The sequence below is a fragment of the Limanda limanda genome, chromosome 14, assembly GCF_963576545.1.
Source record: "Limanda limanda chromosome 14, fLimLim1.1, whole genome shotgun sequence".
Classification (NCBI taxonomy): Eukaryota; Metazoa; Chordata; class Actinopteri; order Pleuronectiformes; family Pleuronectidae; genus Limanda; species Limanda limanda.
In genome coordinates this window covers 4,731,977-4,749,455 of record NC_083649.1, presented here as the reverse complement: position 1 = coordinate 4,749,455, position 17,479 = coordinate 4,731,977, and the positions used below count along the sequence as shown (strand labels likewise).

General features: G+C 40.6%; 1 protein-coding gene across 1 annotated transcript; it reads left to right on the top strand.

The window, feature by feature from the left end:
* The first annotated feature begins 857 nt into the window (after positions 1-857).
* mpzl1l (myelin protein zero-like 1 like) lies at positions 858-16,111 on the top strand. Its single transcript, XM_061086234.1, has 6 exons — positions 858-976; positions 3,429-3,610; positions 6,731-6,941; positions 8,396-8,525; positions 9,996-10,101; positions 11,078-16,111. Exons 1-6 carry the CDS (start codon positions 904-906, stop codon positions 11,171-11,173), a joined length of 798 nt encoding a protein of 265 aa, XP_060942217.1. The 5' UTR covers positions 858-903; the 3' UTR covers positions 11,174-16,111.
* The last annotated feature ends 1,368 nt before the right edge of the window (positions 16,112-17,479 follow it).

Here is a 17,479-nt window from a genome sequence, read left to right as displayed (position 1 = left end):
AACTTTGCTACAATTGTTTCACGTACTTTAGGATAATTATTTAAAGTGTTCAGTGTGTAGAATTTAATGACATCTAGTGGTGAAGTTGCATATTGTCTGTGGAATCTTCAGTTGTCATACAAAACTCAAAAGGTTTAGTTTGCCCAGTTTTGGCTACTGTAAAAAAAAACATGGTGGCCTCCGTAGAGAGGACCAGTTCTTGATGTAAATAAAAAGTATTAAAATAAATGAAGGTCCCATTCTAGTGTAAAGAAAGAAACAATTCATAAAATTTAGATTAGTGAAAACATAACCGCTAGGATTATTAGGGCCTGAGCACCGACAGTGATATTATTCAGAATAAATAATGCTAAAAATAAGGTGTGAATGATGCCGTTTCAAGTGGAATTTCAAAGTCAGGGAAGCATTCTTATGTTTTTCTTGTGGACACCATTTACTTTAACGGGCATAGTGTTAAGATAATGAGGGAATTTTATAATTTTTTCGGTGAACTATCCTTTATTTTGCCTTCAAACGTACAAGGGACATTACCCATTTTGTCCTATATTCTAAAATACAGTCCGTTCTACCACTTTTAATAAGTGTTGTGTAACTTTAGCAGAATTAAATGTTTAACAGCCCTTTATTCTGAGGCTTTGATCTGCAGCGCAGTGGCTTTGATCTGCATCGTAGTGGCTTTGATCTGCATCGCAGTGGCTTCGATCCGCATCGCAGTGGCTTTGATCTGCAGCGGAGTGGCTGTGATCTGCAGCGCACTGGCTTTGATCTACAGCCCGTCACTGCGCCTTTGATCCTGCAGGGGGAAGCAGCCGCAGCCTCCCTCGGAGCCGTAGAAGAAGAAGACAGGGACTCGGAGAGGGAGGAAAAAGCAGCGGAGCAGTTTCTCCTGTTTACAACAACACAATGGAGCCAAAATGGACACGTCCCGTCTGCCACCGTGTCCTCCTGACTGGATTTACGCTGTGTGTGCTGCTAGGTGAGTGTCGCGGCCCGCGGAGGGGGTTCGAACCCGCGTCGGAAAAGCCTAGCCCCGAGCTCGTAGTTTCAGGTGGGGAACAGCGGAGCTAGCTTAGCGCTGTTATGTAGCATCCGAGGCTGGGAGACACCTAACATCTGCCCCGGGGATCTGCTCATTAACCCCCCTTTGTTGGGCCCCTCGGGTTGGAACCAGACCCCCTTCTCCTCCGGGAGCCTTTGTCCCCCCCCTGTCCTTTCACACCTCCACACAATGGGAGCAGAAGTTGTTAAATTGGCTGAAATCACACCGGGGTTTGGTGCAGACTCGCTGGCTGCCGCCCTTGTTCGCGTCCGTCCCCCGGAGTCCGAGGTGGGACCCGCCGCGCTGGCCGTGCAGCCCCTCCAGCTGATTGACGTGACTTTTGAGCAGGAACTCGAACCCCTACGTGTGAGAGACCCACGCCGATTTGAAGACGGTGTCCCACTAGTGTAGAAAATGTGTTAAAAATGTCCGCTACCCCACCGCTGCTTTCCACAACAAGCGAATGGGCGTTAAAGTGCTCGGTTTCCCAATGGGGGTTTGGTTTTTGGCGTGAGTTCCGGTGGACTGGCTTGTTTTTTCTGGAGGTCTCTAGCGGGACAACGAGTCCTGATCGCCGGGGTTCCATGAACACACAGGAGGCTCGATGAACCCAGCTGCAACCCTAGGGTCCAGAAACCAGAAAATCTCACTTCCTCGTTCCATCCCCCCCCCCTTTCATGCACGTCATCGTTAAACGTAGCATGCTCGTGGTTATTGTGCAGATTTGATACTTTAATATTCAGATTGTTAATGCTCATCATGCACAAAAGTCATGTTTTCACCCCTGGATCCCAGTAAGATTTCTGTACTGGTTTGTGTTGTAATAGGAGAGACACTTTAAAACCAGCACAGGCACAGTTGTCTTCATAAACACAACTTCCTGCTGAATAACACATTTTTGGAATATTGCTTCGTAATATCCTGCAGTTTAGGGAAGTGGTGGTTCTCTGTTTTGAATTCCAGCCTCTCCTCTGACAGGCGCTTCCTTCAGTTTCATACTGTGACATTAATTTCACGGCTGGCTTCTGTCACATTCATCTCTCTGAGCTGGAGTTCAGATCCCTGCTGGACATGAGAACAGAGCCGCTGCATTCATCACGAGGTTACGGATGTTTTTAAGGGATGTGGGAGAGGAACTGTTATTCTGCGATCATCTGGGTCATCTGCTGTGATTATAGCAATGATTGAGTGACAGATGTTAAATGTGAGGTTTGACAGCTCACACCATGATCAACTACAACTTGTTTTTTATTATAAATACAAGTTCAGGACAAATAGAGCACACGGAAGCACCGAATGTTCTCTTTTTTTGTTTTTGTGACCCACATTTGCTGAAACTTTAACTGTGTCACTGTAAAAACAAAACACATTGAAACCCTAACACTTGTAGTTGATCCTGTACTCAACCAAATAGATTTACAAATCCGTCTTGTTAGATTAGATTAGATTAGATTAGATTAGATTAGATTAGATTTCTTTATTTATCCACACAACGGGGAAATTCACTTGTTACAGCAAATAAGAGAAAAACAGAATTTAAGTAACAGTGCCGAAGCACAATAAAAAAGATCACAATATGTACACTACTAAACTACACATAATGAGAGTACAGAAACAAACAACCTGCAAAACAGACACTGTGCAAAAGCAGGTACTGGGGAGAAAGAACGAAGTGTAAAGAACGAAAGTCACTTAACCTTAGTATAACCTCTGTTTCACCAGCTTCTGTAACTTATCACAACCTCACGTTCATCATTTATTTACTCGTTCTCCAGATGGTTTCTGTCCAAAATCTGACGGCAACTTCCTCTTATCCGATTGGATCTTACAAATCGAAACCTTTCTGATTTTAACAAGATTAAATAATTACTTAGAAAGCACTGGACAGACATGTCTGAGATCATCATGACCCCCGACTCATTCACGGACAAACCTTTTCTGTCTGGTTGCGATATTTATTGGATTTTTGTTGATTAAAATTAAACAATATTACAATATTACATCCGTTTTGAACAAAAATCATCTATCCTTATCTAAACACGTGAAACAAGCTGCTTCTCGTACAGTTGCAAGCGGTTCAGAGTTGGTTAGAGTTTCTTTTTCATCAGCAACAAAACTCACAAGTTTGGGTTTCACTTAAGTTCTGGTTTCATTTCAGCTCTTTTGCAAACTGTTGTGCAATGTTTTGGTGTCTGATGAGATTTAAACGTTAATCTGTCTCTCAACCTGGATTTACTGTCTCCTATTACATGGTTTAAGAGCAGTCCCCCCCCCCCCCCCAACTCAGCTGCACTCAGGGTTAATGGAGAAGTGAATTCTGTTGTTCTGTTTTTCCTTTGACATATTCAAACTTGTCACTTAAACCTTGGAAATTTGTTGTTTATTCCAGTCACAAAACCCACGTCTGCGATCGACATCTACGCCGACTCGGAGGTGATGATGCAGAACGGCACCACGGGGGTTCTCCGGTGCACCTTCAAGTCCAATGAAGTCGTCAGCAGCCAGACCTCGGTGACCTGGAACTTTCAGTCGAGTCAGCCCGATAACAAGTTCTCCAAAGCTCCGTACGGGGTAAGTCCTCCCCGGCCGGATCCGCTCGGGGACGAGATCCCTCGGCTCCAGGAGGTTTTCCTGCGATTGTTTTATCTGCACTGACACACGGAGAAAAGCCTCCGCTGCTTTATTCTCCTTGTGATGACTTAGATTCAATGATTCAAGATTTAAACAATCTGCATGTTTGTATTTGTGTGTTCATGCTGCTTCTGCTGTCGCTCTGTGTATTTCTGAACATTTGGTTTCTCTTCAGCTTGAGCGTAGTCACTCTGGTTTTATCTCATGTGTGTTTTTAGTTTTCCTTCTCGTTCTTGCAGCAGACTGAGAACACGACGCTCTGAGTAAACACAGGCTTTTCAAGTGGAGAGCGGCAGAGTTTCCACACAATGTTGTTATCCGTGTCGCCCACTCACAGCAGGCAAATTGATTTGTTTCTGGCCAAATGAATTGTCAAGCTGGTTCACACAATTAAGATCAACTGGCAAGTGCCTATTCAGTGAAAATGAATGATAACGCATTGTGCTTTTCTTGGTCTGCACTAATCTGAGCTGATTCAGTGCCTCTGCATTCACAATATTAACAGATAGAGGTTCTCGAATTGAAAGGGTCAAACATTTAAAGATTTATTTCACTGCAACACAAGTAAATATTCTGTTGGAAGTTTCTGGTTCAGGGAAAAGAGCAGATCATTCACAGCACATACTCCTTTGTGTTTAAATCAGTTGACTTGTCTCTGTGATCTCCTTTTAAATATAGTGACATAGATGTAGGTTTTTTTTATTTAATTTACAAACTCGACACATGGAGCATGTCCACAATTAGCCGGTAACATTTTTCTTTCAGTCGTCCATCCGGGTTTTTCACACCCCACCAAACTTTTCCATATGGCCTCCACACGGTTTGTAAATGTTACAAAAAAACGCCAGCTTGTTATTCCAACAGCTGTCTCACTTCTGTCCAGATGTTGGCTGCGACACTCGATGTTGTTGTTTGCCAACCGAACAGCTGAGGCCGAAAAAGAGCTCTAACTGTTTTAATGCTGCTCTCGTTTCTCACTGGGAAAAGAACATAACCTCCAAATCATGCCAGTGTATGATTTGGAGGATCCAAAAGCAGCATTTCAAAATCTGCATTTTAAACCCCTTCACCTTCCTGTTTAAGGGTCGGTCACATGGTTCACTGCTGTGGACAACAACTCTGGTTTTTCGAGACCACTGAGACTTTTAGGTAGGACTCCCCTGTCTTCATTTCAGTGGTGTCAGTTTCTCTACAGCAAATTGTCCTTTTTAAATCTATATAAAGAAATGGCCTATTGTGGACACAGTTTCAGTCAAGCTCAACGGAAACCAGCAGGAGCTGAACATAGTGACTCGTGGTATCAGTGTACGATTACAGGAACTTGCATGTCGGAGTTTCGCTCTTAGCAATCTACCTGTGAAAGTGATAAGTTATCTTCAGACTGTGAGAGACAGATGGTAAATACAGAAGTCACTTCCTCTCACGGCCAACTTCCACCAACAAGGCTTCTCCAGATCTCTGGCTCCTGTGTCCGTGTTCACATGGACCTGAGCCCTGTTGGTGTTGAGGACACTTCAATCCAATGTTTTTATTTTTAGCCGCGGTGTCCTCCGCTCACTTACTGGGCGTCAGTAGGTGTGAGTGTGTGTTAAACGCTGTGTAGACCAGGTAGAAGAAGAAGAGAGAAAGTCGTTTTTTAACAGCAAATTCAAATTGTTGGAAGATACGACACACTAATATCTTTCTGTCTGAATTTCCTTGACTGCATTTTGAACGTTGGTGATTTCAGTGTTTGTTGAGATTAGGGTTGCAAAATTCCGGGAATATTCAAAGTTGGAAACTTTCCATGGGAATTAACGGGAATATATGGGAATTAACAGGAATAAACTGGAATAAACTGGAAATGTTATGGGTAATTTATACTAACTGTCTTCACCTTGTCATATACAGACATAAATTTAAACATTTTGTTGTGTCATAGGCTGATTTGAGCCCTGAGGAAACTTTGGGCACTTGACTTTATGCTTCTGCATCGTTGTGTCATTCTTAACATAGGTCTTTGCACAGTATTTGCTAATGTACACAGCCTTTCCTTCTACATTGGATGAGGTGAAATGTCTTCACACATGAGATAATGCACGTGGCATTGTTCTGTAGAATAAGATGAGAAAAAAGTTTGTAAAAAAACACTAATGCAATGCCAGAGATATAAATAGTTAGCCAAACAATTGGAATCGTCTGTAAACATATTTTACAATTGATAGATAAATGAATGGAAATAGGCTAGATGAACAGATGAACAATCCTCAATCAGCATGCTAATATATTTTCTCCAGTAATATCATGGAAACTTACCTGACTAGTCCTGCACTCTACAGCAGGCCTCAATAGCCCTGCTGTAGAGTGAAGGATGCTGGGAGTTATCTGTGCATGTGATGGAAGAATGCACAGTGGAGGGTTGAAACTCAACGTGCAGCGTGTGCTGCATTCCATACATCTTTAAAAAAGAGTTTTGAATGATGTTTTTATTGCTCAGCGTTTAATTTGCGTTTTTTTTTGTTTTTTTTTCAAAATTCCCGAGCTAAACTTCCCATGGAAAGTTTCCGGAAATTTACCGGAAACTTTCCGCCCCTTTGAAACCCTAGTTGAGATTTAGCAAATGAGGAGAAACACCTGTGCACAGATGTTCCCCGTGCTCTGATTAGTAATAACCAGTTGGATGATATCAGCGTTGCTCATATAGATTTGTTTACATTCAGCGTTGTGTCATGCAGCATAGTCTTGACTCGTCACAGCAGGAAAAGCACAAAGTGTAAATAAGGAAATGATGAATATTGAAGATCTAACACAGTCGCTGCTTCAGATTGAGGATCCTGGTGTTGTGTGTGTGTCACAGTTCAAGTGAAATTGAGCCACATCTAATTTGATTAGTTGTGTAGCTAACGAGTCAGAATGGACTGAGAGGATTCCCACAAAACTTGGTTTCTTTAACATTGTGAGATTTTGCTTTTGTTGACATTTCGCTGATTTCCTAGAGATTAGTTTATGGATGTTGATGAAAACCACCAGACATGTTCCTGGTTGACTCAGTTTAACCCGGGGTATCCTCCTCTTTTCCAGATTTTCTACTTTTCGCAAGGAAAGTCGTTCCCGGGACCGACCGAGTTCAAAGACCGACTGAAGTTCATCGGAGACATCAACAAAAGAGACGTTTCCATCCAGCTGAGTCCGGCTCAGTTCAGTGACAACGGAACCTTCTTCTGTGACGTGAAGAACCCGCCGGACATTACAGGAACACCGGCTCGAACGGAGCTCAGGGTCGTTCTGAAAGGTAAATGATCCGATTTTGTTTGTATTCATCGATTCACTGAAATGTTTATTTGTTTATAACATGTTTATAACACATAATTCAATCGTCTATGATGAAAGCCAACTGGAGGGTTTGTGTTAAAAGCCCCGACAGATACTGAGATGCGTTTTTGAATGCGCCTGCTTCTCGGTGCTGTGTGATTGTGGCCTTGACAAGACTCATCCACCCACTGACTCTCTGCTCACACACAGCAAACACACATGCTGATTGGACCGTTGGAGAAAACGCTTTGAGGAGACTTCTGAAGCCTTGTTGTGCTGAATCTGTTTAGAGGCAAAGAGGCGACTGTCAATTTGGCTTTAACCCACAATTTATTAATAAAAATCAAATGTCATTGACTGAAATAGGCTCCATTTGAGACCCAGTGGGTGAGTGGCACGATTCAGATTAATGGAAACCTGGATTAAACCACAGTAGTGTTGAGATCTCGATTAGTCTTTGATTTTGTTATGTTGGGACCTTGAACTGTCTTAAAAACATTGAATTCAATTCCCCCAAAAATGTATTTAAAGAGCATTAAGAAGCATTTATATGTAAAACCTAAATAATATTGTCTTCATCTTAAGCCAAGCCTAAATCAGGGTTTCTGCCTTTAACGGTCTAAAAAAAAGGTAGGTATGTCTTAATCACGCTATTATAATAATTACGCTGCCTCCCCAGTGCTTTATCTCTACCAGAAATATTTAGGCAGCATGCGTGTTCTTTCTCAGATATCGGCAGGAGCCAGAACAATCCTTCATATCTGTCGTTAAATTTAATTTATCGCGATCTTTAAGTTGACCTTGTTGAAACCTGCAGAACAGATGCTAGCTGTTGTGAACTTTATAGTTGCCACGTGTGTCTCAGGGTTTCTGGTCATTAACAGTTAATCCTCGCCGCTGTGTCGATGACGAGTTGAACGTGTCGGCCCCTCGCTCCGCCGGCACCGTGAGATCTGCTCTATACAAACATATAAAAGGAGTGCCCACTCCGAGCCGTCGCACAGAAACATTCCTGTCGTGTGTTTTCGTTTAGACAAAGCCCACGACTGCGTGTGATGGCTTGTTATCTCCTCGGCTGCAGCTTCTCCCTCTGCAGGTGGGACTTTGTTTTCCATGAACCGTTTGAGATCATCTGAAAAGCCGCAGAGCACCAACATGAAAACACATTATGTATTTTTATAGAAAAGATTTTTGACCACGACTTTTCCTTTCTCCTCTCACAAAGAACGCTCTCGGTATGCTTAGCGAAACACACAGACCTTTTGTTTACTCGCGGGCTCCCAGGTATCTGTGACACTCCCAGCTGAAGGTTATAATTTGGAGGAGGAGAAGGAGGAGTTGAGGAGGAGGCTGCATCATACTTGAAGTTATTGCTCGTCTATACAGTATTTGTATTAATCCGAGATCCCCTCTCTGTTTTCTTTGTGTTTCCAGAGTCTTCCGCTCAGAGCAACACTCACATGATCATTGGAATAGTGTGTGGAGCTCTAGCTCTGCTCGTCCTCATCGCTGTGTCTGCCTGCATCACCATGAGGGTTCTTCACAACCGCCACGACTACGAAGGGTGAGTGTCGAGTGTTGTCTCGTTAACCCAACGAGAAACTGGCTGCATTTGAAAAGTAAAGTAGTTTCCACAGACTCACCTAATGACTGCACAGGTTTCTTGTGTCTTTACTTTTAACCTTATGTCCTCAGAGATTTAATCCTCTAACTCTTTGTGCATGGGTGCAGGGTTCACTCTCCTGTGTTTGGACTAAACGCCGTGCATTCTGGGCTGTTTGGATGAGCTGACGTTTTTTTTTTACTAATTCTTAACATTCTTCGTTAAAGACCAAATAAGGTGCTTTAGTTTTCGCTGCGTATGCTTAGAATAGTTTGACCACGCCTCTCTGTTCGTCTTCGGTGATCACGTATTGACCCATTAACACGATAAACGCTATCGAGGGAGAAGCCGGCTCCTGATTGGCTGTTGAATGGTTTGAGCCTGTGGGGCTGAAGACACCGCCGCCACTAGGGGTCGCTGTTTGCTCCGGTGCCAGTCACTTTCCTCCATTGCAGTGTGTTAACTTGGCTAACCCGTCTCACCAGCATGTCGTCTAACCACCACTCACCATCTTTCACTTCTAACAAGTTTAATCTTCCTCATGTGTCTGTGTCAAAATAACCCTCACCAGTGTCTTTCTTTGTCTGGATGAAACCTGTTGTGTCATCAGAAAAGTATTGAGGATTTTTCCCTCAACTTTGAAATGACAGAACACAAATTGCCTCGGGACGTTTTTGTGTTCATGTAGCTGAGGTTGTGTTGGACCCTTTCTGTTACTGTACATAGAATTGCAATGTGTCTTTGCTAGAGGTGCACTGATGAGCTGGTCCTAATACATCTGATCCATTCATGGGCTGGATCATTTGAGTGGACGGTAGAGCTGCTCTCACATCATATATTAATAAGCCTTATTTATCTTGCACTTTTCTTAATACAGTTACAACTATGGACTAATGAATGTCTAAACTCTTTGAGATCACTTTTTATCATCAGTGTGATGTTTTTTTAGACTTAAGTTGACGTTTGGGAGCTGTCATGTCGTCCACTGTCTGTGATTGTCAGTATGGACAGTGTTAATTAATTAATAATAGGGTTAGGGTTAGTTAATATGATTCTAAGTTTGTGTTTCCTCATATTTTAAATTAATTCTAAATACACAAATACAGACAAATCCAAAGAGTTTACTCACTTTCTCCTGCAGATCTAAACCTGCTTCCCTTTGCCTCCATATGAGAATTTACACCAGCTACATTTTATAATTTGCCATGTGCATCAGCATCAGTCACCTGAACTCATCTGTGCTCCTCTAGTGTCTGTCACTGCTTTCATTATCTCTGTCAAACTCCTGGGAGCTGCACTGCACTCTCTGTTTGCATCCTGTGTCTCATGTGCTCATCTCTCATTGTTTTTTGCTTTCTTTTATTTTTGTCTTGTGTCCCATTACTCGTGTTGACTGTGCACCAATGACGGCAAATCGTAAACCTAAACTAGATGCACGTCCTTGGAAAGCATGAGCTCTCAGGCGCCGCAGCCACGAAAGAAGGTGGAGTCGGGCCTGGAGGGCTCCAAGAGTACCATTCCCCTGGGTCCACTACAGGTAGGAGCAGGGGACAAGAAACCCACCGGCTGCCTCAGTCTTACTGGGATATGTTGTAGTTGTGAAGCTCTGATTTATCCAAACACACCTGAAACATACTCCTACTATGATATCCACTGATAAGAGGACAGTAATTGGTTTAGATAAATCATAAAAACTTTTAATTATGTCATTAGGTTTATATATTGCACATTTCTAAAGAAGAATTACAAGGTGCTTCGTCTGAAAAGAAGAAGCTGCATGAAATGGTAAAAATACAACGAGACAAAAACAGTACAATGATATCAAGTACCAGGAATAAGAACAGGAGGGAAACAAATCAGAAAAACAAACATTTTAAATAAGAAATAGTAAAATATATAAGGTATTTATTAATACAGTTCTTACAGAATGCTGTAAACAGTAAAACATAGATTATATCAATATTCCAAACTTTGCCTAAAACAGCATCAGCTCTCCTCAATACAGATTCTTCTTCTTCTCTGGATTCAGTTTATCTCAGTGTCGCCCAGACTGACCTAATGATGCTGAGATCAGGACGACACACACACACACAAACACACACACACACACACCTGAAAAATATGTACATGTGGAGTAATAGCAGCTTTACAAAGAAGAGGTACAACCAATCATCAAAATAGTCAATTATTAATGTTCTGAAGATCAACTAATCAATAAACAAACTCAAGGTACGGTTTAAATTCACTTCACACAAGCACCTGTGGACATGAGAAGGGTTTTTGTCGCTGCATTTTAGAGTCAATAAATAGAAAAGCTTTCATAAAAATACAACTGTTATAACTACTACATTCTTAATTATGGGCTTCAGATATGTATAATTTACAAGAGTAGCAGCTAAATGTCTTTTTCATATACAGTTTAAAGGTTCCTCAGTCTGTTCTGAATCATCTACATTTACTTGTGACAGTCGCTGACTTTCTTTCTCCTCCCCTCTGCTCTCGCTGTGTTCCAGGGCCCGGTGATATACGCCCAGCTGGATCACTCGAACAGCAAAAACTCGTTCCATAAGATGGAGCCGGTCGTCTATGCTGACATTCGTAAAAACTGAAGAGGAACAGGGGACCAAAATAAGACAAAAATGAAAAAAACAGATGAAAATCACAGTAAAGTATCAGACCTCTCTATCAGCTGCTCTCGGGAAGGGTGGGATTATTTCAACAGGGACATAACCGGTGCAGTTTCCTTTTATTTGTATCTCTCATCCTCTGAAAGCATGACGCTGTTACGTGATAACACAAAGTCTCCACGAGCTTTATCGTGAAGACATGAACAGCATGAGGCGTCCTCGTGGACACCACAACACTACATCACTCCATCACTCCATCACATCCGCCTGGAGGTTGCTCTCCGACACAGGGATCAACGTGAAAATCTAAATATCATTCCACACGTGTCGAGATGATTTGTTAAAGTCAGAAGGTTCTGGAAACTGTTGCACCAGCCGAACACGAGTCTGAGCCTTTAAGTGTCACAGCTGAAGTCACGTGACCGAAGAAGTACATCCAATTGAGAATATCAACATTTCTTTTATATATATTTGTGCATATTATCCTTTTTTATAACATTTCATTAATTGAACTAGAATATCAACCGATGTGAAACTCCCCCCTCAGCTTCAGAAGCTCACACGGCCTGTTTTACAGAAATAACTTCTTGTAGGTGTGTTTGCATAACTGTCCATCAGTCAGTCTCTGGGCTGCTGGCAGTTCACTTCCATGCTAAACGCCTTCAGCTGAAAGACGTTTTAATTTATTGTCTACGGCCAAAAACATTCCTCTGACTCTGAAATTGTTCAAGTTTAAGACAAACGTTATTTTTCCGGGGACATCACAAAGTTCCAAAGAGGATCAAGTGTTTGCTTGTTCGAATTTAAGTTAAAAAAAAGAATCCTTTGCCCGGATTAGTTTTTTCTGGACTCTTAGTATTTCTTTACTAAATCAATGCTTGTTAAATTATTTTGGCAGAAACGGACAGATTTTATTTCAGGGCTGCATTTAAATGAAATGGGAGAGAAAACCACTACAAACAATGAATCCTGTCACATGTGAAGTAGCTTCAGGACGCATTGGTCACATGACCAGCACCACTTCATCATCCACCAGTCGGCTGAGGCCTGTACCACACGCGGCTTTGGTCATAAACTGCAAACACATCATTAACAGTAAAGACGGAGCTCATTCGATGTGAGAAAACAAATCTTTTGAGGAATATAGGCCATTTTTATTTAAAACAAAAAGTCAGTTTGGGACTAAATACAGTTTTATTTAGAGCCAGGCCGATTTAGATTTTGTAAATTAGGAAGTAAAAACATTTGGTAACAATTATCAAACCCTCATGACCGAGAGGATATTTTCCAGTTTAGTTATAAACTGTATTCTTTCCTGTATTGTTTATTCTGTAAGATAAGAACCTTTCATATCAGCAAATGTCTCTGAAAGACTCATTAAGTTATTTGAATCAGCCGACAGATAATCAGTCGACATGTAAAACACGTCATAAGAAACAAACCTCTTCCGTGAGACAGAAAATGTCCCGATCTCTGCTCGTCCCCCAGCTGGTGCAACAGTGAACTGGAACCACAGCTCACTTCATCTCCACAGTTCCATAGTGAGTTTGTTTTGTTGGGGCAAAGTTAGACTTCCATTGCCCTTCAGTAACCTTGCATGCAGCTCTAATAACGCTGTGTTGCTGTGAATGCTCCTGTAAACTTCCGGCATGTTGTTAAGGTACCTTTTTTATTAATAAAACAAAAAACACTGCCTCCTTTTCGATTTTCACTTCAGTTGAACACGTTTCTGCTTCAAACGACTTTCTGTCTGCTCAGTATTTGTCTTAATTGGTAAAAAAAACATTAATTATCTGCATGGTTATAGGTGTAATTTTTGAATAAAAGATAATTGCTGCTTGTGGCGAATTATCTTTTAAATCTTGAGCAATTTCCAAAAGATGCACGATGAAAAGAAATGTTCAACTGAGGTGAAACGTCTCCTATGAAAACATGGGAGCTCTTATTTGTTGGACAGAACAAACGCTAAATACACTGTTTGCATGCAACTTACTAACAGAACAATCATTATTATGGGAATATGCGTATTTCTTTCTTCATCTTCATGTCATGTTAAGCTCTTTTTTATTTTATTTTTTAACACTAATGGGCCAAATATCCGACAGTTATATTAGGTAAGTTCTCCTGAGATGCTTGAGCTTTACAATGCATTCCAAATTAGATTTTCTTTTTTTTTTGCCAAAATGTCATGTTGTTATTTCTCTTTTCGTTTAAACGGTTTCGTTTGCATATGAACAAGATGTTTGTTGTGTCGTGACCAGTCCAAATGCCTTCAGCTTCAGCTTGTGATTCCCGAATGCAGTAACACGTCCTCGCTGACCAGTCCTTGTATATATTTCTTGCTCGTGTAAGATATAGTGCCGTTTACTGTAACTCATTCCAGTGTGGTGTGGCTGTGGATGTCTTTCCAGGGAAGGAAAGTTGTTTGCTGTAGAGGTCTAGAGAGTTGGTGGCATGCTTGATGTATTTTCCCTTTTTTCTTCTAAGTCTTAATTATGTGTCAGCGGGCGCTTCAACGTATTCAGCGCCTGCAGAGAGAGGGTTGAACCTGTCGGCTCAAAATGACGAATCAGACTTCTTCAGTCGACTGTTTGTAGAGAAAAACACCAAACTCACGTGTCGCATTAAAACCAAATGACCCATTGCTTGGATAATAAGTGAAGATTCCTGATAGAACAGCTCTGAAGTGGCAGAGTGAGTCTTGCTGCCTTGATCTAGGACTGTAGCCATGTTTGCTGTGAAGCTAAAACACAATCAGTGGATAGAACAGAGCTTTGTTCTCCTCGAGGAATGAAAATCAATTAACACAATGCAAAAAAAAAAAATTTGACTGCACAAATAATACAATTATTGTGATATGTAGATAAAAAGGAAGAGAGAAACTTGACATTTTGTAGTTCATGTGCTAACGCTATCGTGCTGCAAAAATGGGGCCTAATATTCTTCAGCGATGATGCTAACATGCTAGCGTTGATGCCGCGTTTAAGTCGCATCATTTTAAACACTCACAAATGTATCGCTGTCTGTGGCGTTAAAACAAAATCCAGTTATAACACTAAAAATTCATTCAGAACTGTAACGCAACAAAATAAGCTAATATTGGCTAGACAGGTTTATCGGACTACAAGGTTAGGACTGAGTTTAGGGCTTAAGGCGGAATATCGCTTAACTTGATATTGTGACAACTTGTGAAACTTGAGGGTGTATTTGGGTGTGGCTACAAATATCACACCTGTAACCACACCCACTAGTGATGTCACGGCGTACTGGCCCCACCCTGAAGTTCGATGCAGGGAGAGAAGTTCGGAGGTTTGCGAAATCAAGGTTTTCAGCTGCTGCAGAGATTCTCCTTAACTCGCAACAGTTGTAAAATTTAGTTTCTTTTCATATCATGCTAGCATTTAGCATGTTAGCATGATACGTTAGCAATAATAGCTGAGATTCACGGAAGTGCTGTGATTTGTTTTGGGGTGAATGAATTAAGTTGAAGCTGAAATGAGCAAGCATGCTAGGTCCCCCTATTTATCATTTCTTAACGTTAACTCAATGCTTTAATCTTGTTTACTAATAGCATCATGTAAAATACGCCTTAATATGTTGCTAAGTTATAGTTTCTGATAAATACTGAGAATTAACCCTTTGATACACAAGCTGTGCAAACTCCTAACGCACAACGTGGGTCAAAAATGTTATTTCATGCATAGCTGAGTGTTTGCCCATCAAGTAAGAACGGAAAAATAAATAAATGATTATTGATGATCAAAACAAGTAGTAAGTAATACCTGAAAATGCTAAATTACTAAATTAATTTACGTCAAGATTTCGGAAATACAAAGTGCGTCGGGTCACTATTGACCCACGTTGTGTATCAAAGGGTTTGTAAACACTTCAGATGCCTTAATATTTGCTCACAGTTACGTAAAGATGTTTACATAACAAAAACGTTTTTTTAAAAGTAAAAAAGTCAGGAATGATGCGTACGAATATGAATGTTAGGACCAAATATCGAGTAAGAGCCACATTGTGCTTTTCAAATGTGGGAAATATTTTTTTGTAAATATATATTTTCCATCGTTACACTTGTGTCTTAAAATGTAGTCAGTTGTTATTTCTATTCACTAAGTTCTCTGTGTCGCTGTTAAACACTCATATTTAAACACTCATATTTAAACACTCCATATTTCCATAACCAAACTGTCTGACTGAAGAAAATCTCGATTCATTTTGTTCTGACCGGTTCTTCGCCGCTCGGCGCTGTGTCGCCTTCCAGACGTGTCCCTTCTGTAACGTCTCGTGTTAGCTTCTGTCTGTTACTTTACTAGCTAGCATGTATTTCAACGTATTCACCAAAACGCGAGACAGAAAACAAACCTGTATGATACCGACGAACCTTTTACTGCTGGTCACTTTGCTCCTGTTCCCTGACTTGTTGCCGTGTTCCAGTGCTGTCGTTAGAAATTGTGATGTAAACTATAAATTATGAACAATTTCCAACCGGACCGAGCTCACGCAGCGTTTCGGGGACTGGGAGTGAATTCACACGCTGCCACGTTCACTCCGCTCCCGACGAGTCTTAAAGTGCGTACTTAGTGTCTTTCGATGGTAAATAGTTGTGTGTTATTTGAGAGTTGTTTGGTATGTTTTGTTGTAAAACCTGCACTATGTCTTGCGTATCAAAGACAACAAATGCCCTGTGATTTTTGTTTTTGTTTTTCGTTCATCTCCGAGTGACCTTGGCCTGTTTAACGTCCTTAAAACTGGAATGTTGTACATTTAGTGCCTTTTACATTTCATCAGCTAACTTGAACATCTGCTCAAAATAGAAAAGATAAGATTCATTTATTTTACTTTTATTGTATGTATTTTTTTATACACATATCGCCTCTGTATCCACTGTTCAAATTTTATATAAAACCTATTCCTGGCCAATTATCTCTTGTGTTTGTGCTGATTTGTATTATTCTATCCATGATAAGAACTTTATTTCAGCTGTGATTTTGTTTCCTTTGCTAGTTATCATCACTTAGAGGAGAGAAGAAGTAACATTTTCACAGTCATATTATCTTTTTTATCCAGAGAACATGAAATTCACAAATCGTCTCCAATAAAAAGGATTCAAGTAAATGTTTTGACCTTTAACATTTGACTCACAGTTATTAAAATGAAACTGTCAAGTCTCAAAAATGAACTTGTGACAAACATGACACAGGCCCGAAACTACACATTTGTGAGCTGTCACTTAAAGGTCGGAGACGTTGGTTTGATTTTTATATATTAACTTTAATGATTCCTCAGTGGTTCAAGAAATATTTGAGATTTAAATCAACATTAAGAATAACTTCAAATTGATAAAATAATGTTAAGAAGCTGGAGCCATTATATGTTGTACTTTTCTGTTAATAATTGTAGCTCTGATGATTGTAGATTGTTGGCTGTACTGTCTGTGTGTGACCAGCAGGAGGCAGAGTTGATCTGTAGACATCAGTCATGCGTATCAACGTCATCTCAGTGAATTTCTATTGAATTTCTGATTTATTTCATATGTAAATGTTCCACTGATCTGTTTCCCTCAAGGAAATGAAAATGTGAAAAATAATAAAGTAAACATGAGCTCATTGATGAAGCTGAGTTGCAGAGAAACTGAAACAAAAAAACTTGGGAAATCCCGGGGAAGATGAACAACAAAAGGGACAAATCCCTTGGGAAGGAAGCATCATGTGGGTGTGGGTGTGGGGTTGTGTATGGGTGTGTGTGTGGTTTTGTGTGGTTGACACCATTAATAAATCATAACTTGAAATGATGGTGAATGTGAAACCAACCTGCTGAAGAACCAGACGCTGCAGACGGAGAACAGGTGAGACTGATTTTTCTTCACTTATTTCATCATTTACAACATTTAATATCTTCAGTATGTGGTGGAAAGTAACTAAGTACATTTACTCCAATACTGTACTCGAGTACAATTTTAGGTACATGTGTCTCCTGTACTCGTCGCCTCAGAACACCCACTAACTTAATTTTCAGGAGATTTTAAAAAGTTCCCACAGTCTTCATCACTGGATGAAATCTTCCCTGTTGTCATGGAGACGGATCAGACTTTCATCCACAGAAGTTTTACTCTTTTGTCTTTTAGAAACAGTCAAAGTTTTCTTATTAACTGGCTTTCAACCATGGAAAACATGTTTTCTTCATTGGAATGTAGAGGAAATAACTTGGTACAGCAGTAAAATGCTGCTTATACACTAATAATTGTAATTAATATAATTATTAAAAGGTTACTTATATATG

Excerpts from the sequence above, each read along its gene's own strand:
- mpzl1l (XM_061086234.1), top strand. The coding sequence starts at position 904 with ATGGAGCCAAAATGGACACGTCCCGTCTGCCACCGTGTCCTCCTGACT. Across the intron at positions 977-3,428 it reads TACGCTGTGTGTGCTGCTAG|TCACAAAACCCACGTCTGCG; the intron begins GTGAGTGTCGCG and ends TGTTTATTCCAG. Across the intron at positions 3,611-6,730 it reads TCTCCAAAGCTCCGTACGGG|ATTTTCTACTTTTCGCAAGG; the intron begins GTAAGTCCTCCC and ends CCTCTTTTCCAG.